The sequence below is a fragment of the Pongo abelii genome, chromosome X (genome assembly GCF_028885655.2).
Source record: "Pongo abelii isolate AG06213 chromosome X, NHGRI_mPonAbe1-v2.0_pri, whole genome shotgun sequence".
In the NCBI taxonomy this organism is placed as follows: Eukaryota; Metazoa; Chordata; class Mammalia; order Primates; family Hominidae; genus Pongo; species Pongo abelii.
In genome coordinates, this window is record NC_072008.2 from 126,722,198 (window position 1) to 126,731,633 (window position 9,436).

General features: G+C 47.4%; 2 protein-coding genes across 2 annotated transcripts; both read right to left on the reverse strand.

Moving 5' to 3' along the window:
• Positions 1 to 883: 883 nt before the first annotated feature.
• LOC100939002 (cancer/testis antigen family 47 member B1) lies at positions 884 to 4,173 on the reverse strand. Its single transcript, XM_003779719.5, has 3 exons — positions 3,167 to 4,173; positions 2,153 to 2,308; positions 884 to 1,015 (listed from the first exon to the last, which is right to left on the reverse strand). Exons 1-2 carry the CDS (start codon positions 3,930 to 3,932, stop codon positions 2,184 to 2,186), a joined length of 891 nt encoding a protein of 296 aa, XP_003779767.1. The 5' UTR covers positions 3,933 to 4,173; the 3' UTR covers positions 884 to 1,015; positions 2,153 to 2,183.
• A 1,529-nt stretch (positions 4,174 to 5,702) lies between these two features.
• On the reverse strand, positions 5,703 to 9,066 carry LOC100442901 (cancer/testis antigen family 47 member B1). Its single transcript, XM_024240860.2, has 3 exons — positions 8,060 to 9,066; positions 7,017 to 7,172; positions 5,703 to 5,879 (listed from the first exon to the last, which is right to left on the reverse strand). Exons 1-2 carry the CDS (start codon positions 8,805 to 8,807, stop codon positions 7,048 to 7,050), a joined length of 873 nt encoding a protein of 290 aa, XP_024096628.1. The 5' UTR covers positions 8,808 to 9,066; the 3' UTR covers positions 5,703 to 5,879; positions 7,017 to 7,047.
• Positions 9,067 to 9,436: the final 370 nt, after the last annotated feature.

Genomic DNA, 9,436 nt, shown 5'->3' on the forward strand with positions numbered 1-9,436 from the left:
TGTTTGGGAACCAAACTTTGAGAACCACTGCTTCAGATCAAAGGCTGGGCCCAAGCTCAGCAATACCATGTGGCCTCCAGGCAACCTGGGCCATCCATGAAGTTTTCTTCAAAACCATGCTCTAGAGCAGTATTGTCCGATAGACATATAATGTGGTCTACACTGGGTAATTTTAAATGTTCTAGTAGCCTCATTATAAAAATACAAAGAAACCAACAAAAACTTTAATATTTTAATTCAAGTATTATTTCAATGTGTAATCAGTGTAAAAAACATGAGTAAGGCTGGGCATGGTGGCTCAACCTGTAATCCCAGCACTTTGAGAGGCCGAGGTGGGTGGATCACCAGGTCAGGAGATTGAGACCATCCTGGCTAACACGGTGAAACCCCATCTCTACTGAAAATACAAAAAATTAGCTGGGCATGGTGGCAGCCGCTTGTAGTCACAGATACTCGGGAGGCTGAGGCAGGAGAATTGCTAGAACCTGGGAGGCGGAGGTTGCAGTGAGTTGAGACCAAGCCACTGCACTCCAGCCTGGGTAACAGAGTGAGACTCAGTCTCAAAAAAAAAAAAAATTAGTAAGATATGCAATATTATTTTCATACGTACAGCACATATTAAATCAGACTAGCCATATTACAAGTGCTCAGTAGCGACAACACACAGCTCTAAAGATGAGCTCCATCTCTCTCTTTTCAAAAATTGTTTTAAACTTGTCATTTTACTTGATTTTTGGCAGCAGTAAAAGAATTTCAAACAGTCTTACCAAGTGGTGGAAAGCAATTCCTTTCAATAAAGGTATGGTGGGCCAAAACAAAGAGGTAAAGGAGAGATTTGAGTTACGATTATTTATTGAAAAATCTTCCCACATTTCAGTTTATTCATTTAAAACAAACTTTTATTTTTAACTTGAACAAACACTGTCAAATACATCCATGAAAGTTAGATGTCACTGGGAATCACTTTTGATGTAACGAACTTTGTAATGATATGTGTTAAAATTCCCACAGGCATCTGAAAAAAAAATAAAAACAATGAACAACAGAGTCTTCTTTTCCTCCCAACTGTGGGATGAAATGAGAGAAAATAAACAATAGTACAACATTAACCAGCACCAGTGACTTTCTAAATAGAAGAAAATGGCCAGCTCTATGTATATCTGCAACATTTGTGTGCTATATCTTAAACAAGTAGAGAAGACCATCTTTTCCTTTTGTAACTCACAAGCTTGGATATCAGGGTGCTTGTGGAACTGAAGGTTTCAGTCAAATGATCACACCAACCTTGTCTGCCTAGCACTAGAAAAGCTTGTTGTTTTTGTTTTTACATGAGGGGCCATTCTGGGATTTAAATAAATCTCTCAAGCTTCAACAGCCTGTGCTGGTTCCACAAATGATCGTCCCTTACCCTCCCAGACCCTTAGTTTCCATATCTACCATGTGGGAAAGAAGCCGTTTTGAAATATACGGCTGTGAAAATGCAAAATGAATAAATAAATAAGAAAGAAAGAAAGAAAAATGTTAACCATTTAAATACACTCAAAGACAGATATACCTTAAGACTTCATTACCAATTCAGTGATAAACACACATTCTTTTCATCTGACTGTGACATAAAATACCAAAATGTATAGCTAAATAAATATTTAGGTATTAGTCATTGATTGTGGTCCTACTTGAAATTCTTAGCTTTTTGCTATTTGTAAGTAGTCACTTTGTAAAAGGCATTGAGTTGTCTCTTAATTAGTATGGGAGACTGCATTTCTGTGGTCAAGTAATGAAGGCCCAATTAATGCGTGGCCCAGCCAAGTTAGTGGCTGTGTCTGGCAACTGTTGTCTACACAAATATTGGTCTTGGTAGTAGGTCTGATACATTTGCCACTTGTTAGTAGTCTTGCAGCTAGAGGACAAAAGACCTCAACACAAACAAATGAGTAGCCAAGAAGTATATTTCAGAACACACTGCAGTTCATATTACTAGGTATATGAATATTCTAGTAACATTTTAAGTAAGTTAAATTGAATTTTTAAACTAATTTTAAACTTTTTCTTACTTAATTTACTGAGAATTTTTTCTGTTGTTCAATAAAACTGTCAGCAACAGGTAAATGCCAGGAATAGTTGAGTGATTCTCAAAGCTATACACAGATACCTGGATTTTCTCGGCTTCCCCTCTGCTGCGTCTAGGTCCCTTTGGAGTTCTTTGCCTTGTTTTCCGCATCCTTCTCTTTTTCTTGTTCTTTCTCTTCCTCGCCTGCAGCATCTTGGGCCTCTTCATCCCACTTTTCGGGCTGAGATTTAGTGACTTCTTTAGGGAAGAATAATACACACATTGGAACCAGACATTCACAGAAAATACAGCCCAATTTATAACTAGCAGCAGCATTCAGTTACTCCACCATCAGGAAAAGCAGGATAGAGTTAACTAAGAAAGGAATAACTGGGCACCTTCCTACTGGTTTTCACAACAGTTCCATGGCCCTCACGTTGCTGCTGCTTGACCATCTCCACAGGGACACTATATTTCCCTTTTTTCCAGTAAATCTCCCACCCAAAGCTGCTGATTATTTCTAGTTCTTCGGAGAAGAAGAGATCTGAATCATCGGGTCTGATCTCATTCTACGGTGTTTTGGTCAGAACTTTGTTGGGAAAATCTTTGTTTACCTCAAAAGACAAATTCTATGGTGAAGCTCATTGGTTCCTCACCCCCTGAATGCTCCTGTATCACTTCATCATTTGGGGGATCAACTTTCTACAAATCTTTACACTTTGAAAAGCCATGAACCAAAAAGGATGCCTGCCTCCCATTTGCCTGTTCTTTTCCTTCGGTTGCCTGCGGAGCTCCCTCCTGAACCCCTATCTACCCGGCCATTCATCTGCGGGCTCACAAATGGCATCGATGATCTCAGGTCTCCTATCAAATATAGGTTGGTAGAGGGCGGTAAGTTTTCTCAAAACCATGGATGTCGTTAGAGAGCTGGGCTTCGACTCATTGGGACACATTCAGCCTTAAGTTTCAGGAGGGCCCCGACGCCTGCTTCACCACCCCAGGCCCCGACCCCCCCTTCACCACCTGCTTCACCAGCTGTGCCGGCACCGCGGCCCTGCCCTGAGCCTTCGGACACATGGATCTCCGCTTCCCCGCTGCTGCCGCTAGCCCCCTTACCCTCTGGGGCCAAGGCCTCCTCTGAGGTCGGTTCCTCTGCGGCCGGTTCCTCTGCGGCCTCCTCTGCGGGTTTCTCCTCTGCGGCCTCCTCCGCGGGCTCCCTGGCCATCTCGGCCAGATCAGCTGGCACTGCAGGCTCTGGGACCGACGCAGCCTCCTGGACTGACGCAGCCTCCTGGATCAGGCCCAGGCCCTCGCCTTCCCGGGCTGCGGCCCCTGCACCCAGCCTCTGGGGCAGCAGCATCAGGGGAGGGTTGTCCCAGAGGTTGGGCGCAGCAGCGTGGGGCCCGACCATCAGGCGGCTGAGGTGACGGTTCGCTATGAGGATGTGGTCGTTGTGATAGAGGCGGCGGAGAAGGGAGTGGACGAGGTACAGGAACACGAAGCCAATGCCCGCCGCCGGGTAGCGACGGGTGGCTACCGCCAAGTCGAAGTTGGCCGCCTCGTTCCCCTCTTCCTCCTCCTCCTCCTCCTCCTCCTCCTCCTCTTCCTCCACTGCGGGCCTGATGTCCCAGTCCTCCTCGGCGCTCCCGCCCCGGGGGACTGCGGCCAGGCCTGCCGCCTGCACACCCTCCTCCTCCCCGAGGCCTTCCATGGGCCCTGCGACTCCAACCACCTCGGCCGCAGGCACCATGTCGCTGCTGTCGGGGCCGGAGTCGCCGCCCTCCTGGTTACCAGCTCCGGCCGCCTCGGCCTGTGCTCCCTCCTGGCTTACCGGGGCCTCCTGGTCCCCTTGGGTCGGGTGTGGGTCCCCTGTGGCAGACATGACACCAGCAGCGCGTCAACTGGGGTGGCGAACGAGCTGAGGCGACCAAGGCGAAGATGGTGGCCACTGAGGTGGCTACGGCCGAGGGGAGGCAAGGAGCTGCCGGCTGAGGGAATAAGAGTCTGTCTCTTTATTGAGGGAATAAGAGTCTGTCTCAGAGGACACCCTAAGGTGGGAAAGGCAGGGAGCGAATCCTAGGAACCTCCCACCAAGGCTGGCCCCAGAAGACTTAGATAAGGCGGGAAAGATTCTGGTTGGCAGGAGACGGGGAGGGACCAGAAGGGTCAACGAGGGGCTCTCAGCGAGCTCTAAGCTCATTTGCTGAAAACTTCAGATTGACATGCTCTGTGTCCAATGAATGATCAAGGCCCTTAAACTCTAGGACAACTCAGAATCCAGAATCCAGAGCTTTTCCTTTTCTTTTTTTTATTTTTATTTTTTGAGATGGAGCCTTGCTGTGTCACCCAGGCTGGAGTGCAGTGGCATGATCTCAGCTCACAGCAATCCCCGCCTCCTGGGTTCCAGTGATTCTCCTGCCTCAGCCTCCTGAGCAGCTCGCACTATAGGTGCAGGCCACCATGCCCGACTAGTTTTTGTATTTTTGGTAGAGACAGGGTTTCGCCATGTTGGCCAGGATGGTCTCGATCTCCTGACCTTGTGATCCACCTGCCTCGGCCTCCCAAAGTGCTTGGATTACAGGCGTGAGCCACTGTGGCCGGCTGAGCTCCACCTTTTCTTTGATGCCTTAGTGTCCAGTGCTACCCTTTAGGTCCACACAAGTCCTGCCCTTTTAATTTTATGATTATTAGTAACACTATAGTAGTCCCATGTGGAGGCACCCTGAATATGGGAACTGCAAGGTGTTCACAGAGTTCACTTATTTCCACCTAGTAATGGCTCATGCCACTAGAGATAGTGTCATAAAAATGTTATATAGTTCATAGCTAAGCAGTTGTGAAAACCTCCCAAGAGACATAAGAATTTCACTGAGTTAATGTAGTTAAAGCTACTTAGAAAAGAATGTGCAGAGTTGAAATGGATCCAGTCATCACTGAGTGTTGAGGTGGTAAATGACAGACACTGGAAGGTGTTCAATGAATCATGCCAAATTCCTTCAAACCTCCAAATAATGAAAAAAAAAAAGGAGATACTTTTTTAAAAGGACCAGGTCATCTCATAAGAACTAAGCATAAAAAACAGCAAAAGTGCCCGGGGGTGGTGGCTCACACCTGTAATCCAGCACTTTGGGAGGCCGAGGCAGGCAGATCCCCTGAGGTCAGTAGTTCGAGACCAGCCTGACCAATATGGTAAAACCCTGTCTCCACTAAAATTACAAAAAATTAGCTGGGTGTGGTGGTGCGTGCCTGTAGTCTCAGCTACTCGGGAGGGTTAGGCAGGAGAACTGCTGGAACCTGGGAGGTGGAGGTTGCAGTGAGCCAAGATGGCACCACTGCACTCCAGCCTGGGTGACAGAGTGAGACTCAGTCTCAAAAAAAAAAAAAAACAAAATTAGTAAGATGTGCAATATTATTTTCATACGTACATCACATATTAAATCAGACTAGCCATATTACAAGTGCTCAGTAGTCTCAACACACAGCTCTAAAGATGAGCCCCATCTCTCTCTTTTCAAAAATTGTTTTAAACTTGTCATTTTACTTGATTTTTGCTGCAGTGAAAGAATTTCAAACAGTCTTACCAAATGGTGGAAAGTAATACCTTTCAATGAAGGTATGGTGGGCCAAAACAAAGAGGTAAAGGAGAGATTTGAGTTACGATTATTTATTGAAAAATCTTCCCACATTTCAGTTTATTCATTTAAAACAAACTTTTATTTTTAACTTGAACAAACACTGTCAAATACATCCATGAAAGTTAGATGTCACTGGGAATCACTTTTGATGTAACGAACTTTGTAATGATATGTGTTAAAATTCCCACAGGCATCTGAAAAAAAAATAAAAACAATGAACAACAGAGTCTTCTTTTCCTCCCAACTGTGGGATGAAATGAGAGAAAATAAACAATAGTACAACATTAACCAGCACCAGTGACTTTCTAAATAGAAGAAAATGGCCAGCTCTATGTATATCTGCAACATTTGTGTGCTATATCTTAAACAAGTAGAGAAGACCATCTTTTCCTTTTGTAACTCACAAGCTTGGATATCAGGGTGCTTGTGGAACTGAAGGTTTCAGTCAAATGATCACACCAACCTTGTCTGCCTAGCACTAGAAAAGCTTGTTGTTTTTGTTTTTACATGAGGGGCCATTCTGGGATTTAAATAAATCTCTCAAGCTTCAACAGCCTGTGCTGGTTCCACAAATGATCGTCCCTTACCCTCCCAGACCCTTAGTTTCCATATCTACCATGTGGGAAAGAAGCCGTTTTGAAATATACGGCTGTGAAAATGCAAAATGAATAAATAAATAAGAAGGAAAGAAAGAAAAATGTTAACCATTTAAATACACTCAAAGACAGATATACCTTAAGACTTCATTACCAATTCAGTGATAAACACACATTCTTTTCATCTGACTGTGACATAAAATACCAAAATGTATAGCTAAATAAATATTTAGGTATTAGTCATTGATTGTGGTCCTACTTGAAATTCTTAGCTTTTTGCTATTTGTAAGTAGTCACTTTGTAAAAGGCATTGAGTTGTCTCCTAATTAGTATGGGAGACTGCATTTCTGTGGTCAAGTAATGAAGGCCCAATTAATGCGTGGCCCAGCCAAGTTAGCGGCTGTGTCTGGCAACTGTTGTCTACACAAATATTGGTCTTGGTAGTAGGTCTGATACATTTGCCACTTGTTAGTAGTCTTGCAGCTAGAGGACAAAAGACCTCAGCACACACAAATGAGTAGTCAAAAAGTATATTTCAGAACACACTGCAGTTCATATTACTAGGTACATGAATATTCTAGTAACATTTTAAGTAAGTTAAATTGAATTTTTAAACTAATTTTAAACTTTTTCTTACTTAATTTACTGAGAATTTTTTTTGTTGTTCAATAAAACTGTCAGCAACGTGTAAATGCCAGGAATAGTTGAGTGATTCTCAAAGCTATACACAGATACCTGGATTTTCTCGGCTTCCCCTCTGCTGCGTCTAGGTCCCTTTGGAGTTCTTTGCCTTGTTTTCCGCATCCTTCTCTTTTTCTTGTTCTTTCTCTTCCTCGCCTGCAGCATCTTGGGCCTCTTCATCCCACTTTTCGGGCTGAGATTTAGTGACTTCTTTAGGGAAGAATAACACACACATTGGCACCAGACATTCACAGAAAATATAGCCCAATTTATAACTAGCCGCGGCATTCAGTTACTCCACCCCCAGGAGAAGCAGGATAGAGTTAACTAAGGAAGGAATAACTGGGCACCTTCCTACTGGTTTTCACAACAGTTCCATGGCCCTCAGATTGCTGCTGCTTGATCATTTTCACAGGGACACTATTTCCCTTTTTTCCAGTAAATCTCCCACCCAAAGCTGCTGAATATTTCTAGTTCTTTGGAGAAGAAGAGATGTGAATCATCGGGTCTGATCTCATTCTACGGTGTTTTGGTCAGAACTTTGTTGGGAAAATCTTTGTTTACCTCAAAAGACAAATTCTATGGTGAAGCTCATTGGTTCCTCACCCCTGAATGTTTCATTTTTACCAAGGGCTCCTGTATCACTTCATCATTTGGGGGATCAACTTTCTACGAATCTTTACACTTTGAAAAGCCATGTACCAAAAAGGATTCCTGCCTCCCATTTACCTATTCTTTTCCTTCGGGCGTCCCTTCTGTTTCCTACGGAGCTCCCTCCTGAACCCCTATCTACCCCGCCATTCATCTGTGGGCTCACAAATGGCATCGATGATCTCAGATCTCCTATCAAATATAGGTTGGTAGAGGGCAACAAGTTTTCTCAAAACCATGGATGTCGTTAGAGATTTGGGCTTCAACTCATTGGGACACATTCGGCCTTAAGTTTCAGGAGGGCCCCGACTCCTGCTTCACCACCCGAGGCTCCGAACCCCCTTCACCACCCGCTTCACCAGCTGTGCCTGCACCGCGGCCCTGCCCAGAGCCCTCGGACACATGGATCCCCGCTCCCCCGCTGCTGCTGCTAGCCCGTTCCTTACCCTCGGGGGCCACAGCCTCCTCTGCGGTCGCTTCCTCTGTGGCCCTTTCCTCTGTGTCCGGTTCCTCTAAGGCCTCCTCCGAGGGCTCCTCTGCGGCCTCCTCCACGGGCTCCCTGGCCATCTCGGCCAGATCAGCTGGCACTGCAGGCTCTGGGACCGACGCGGCCTCCTGGATCAGGCCCAGGCCCTCGCCTTCCCGGGCTGCGGCCCCTGCACCCAGCCTCTGGGACAGCAGCATCAGGGGAGGGTTGTCCCAGAGGTTGGGCGCAGCAGCGTGGGGCCCGACCATCAGGCGGCTGAGGTGACGGTTCGCTATGAGGATGTGGTCGTTGTGATAGAGGCGGCGGAGAAGGGAGTGGACGAGGTACAGGAACACGAAGCCAATGCCCGCCGCCGGGTAGCGACGGGTGGCCACCGCCAAGTCGAAGTTGGCCGCCTCGTTCCCCTCTTCCTCCTCCTCCTCCTCCTCTTCCTCCGCCGCAGGCGCGATGTCCGAGTCCTCCTCGGCGCTCCCGCCCCGGGGCATTGCGGCCAGGCCTGCCGCCTGCTCACCCTCCTCCTCCCCGAGGCCTTCCATGGGCCCTGCGACTCCAACCACCTCGGCCGCAGGCACCATGTCGCTGCTGTCGGGGCCGGAGTCGCCGCCCTCCTGGTTACCAGCTCCGGCCGCCTCGGCTTGTGCTCCCTCCTGGCTTACCGGGGCCTCCTGGTCCCCTTGGGTCGGGTGTGGGTCCCCTGTGGCAGACATGACACCAGCAGTGCGTCAACTGGGGTGGCGAGTGGGCTGAGACAACCACGGTGAAGACGGTGGCCACTGAGGTGGCTACGGCCGAGGGGAGGCGAGGAGCTGGCCGCTGAGGGAATAAGAGTCTGTCTCTTTATTGAGGGAATAAGAGTCTGTCTCAGAGGCCTCCCTAAGGTGGGAAGGGCAGGGAGCGAATCCTAGGAGCCTCCCACCAAGGCTGGCCTGAGAGGACTTAGAGAAGGCGGGAAAGATTCTTGTTGGCAGGGGACAGGGGGAGGGACCGGAAGGGTCAACGAGGGGCTCTCAGCGAGCTCTAAGCTCATTTGCTGAAAACTTCAGATTGACATGTTCTGTGTCCAATGAATGATCAAGGCCCTTAAGCTCTAGAACTGAGAATCCAGAATCCAGAGCTTTTTCTTCTCTTTTCATAGTCTTGCTCTGTTGCCCAGGCTGGAGTTCAGTGGCAAGATCTCGGCTCACTGCCATCCCCGCCTCCTGGGTTCCAGTGATTCTCCTGCCTCAGCCTCCTGAGTAGCTGGGACTACAGGTACATGCCACCACGCCTGGCTAGGTTTTGCAGTTTTAGTAGAGACAGGGTTTCACCATGTTGGCGAGGATGGTCTCGATCTCCT

Excerpts from the sequence above, each read along its gene's own strand:
- LOC100939002 (XM_003779719.5), bottom strand. The coding sequence starts at position 3,932 with ATGTCTGCCACAGGGGACCCACACCCGACCCAAGGGGACCAGGAGGCC. Across the intron at positions 2,309-3,166 it reads GGAGGCCTTGGCCCCAGAGG|AAGTCACTAAATCTCAGCCC; the intron begins GTAAGGGGGCTA and ends TCTTCCCTAAAG.
- LOC100442901 (XM_024240860.2), bottom strand. The coding sequence starts at position 8,807 with ATGTCTGCCACAGGGGACCCACACCCGACCCAAGGGGACCAGGAGGCC. Across the intron at positions 7,173-8,059 it reads GGAGGCTGTGGCCCCCGAGG|AAGTCACTAAATCTCAGCCC; the intron begins GTAAGGAACGGG and ends TCTTCCCTAAAG.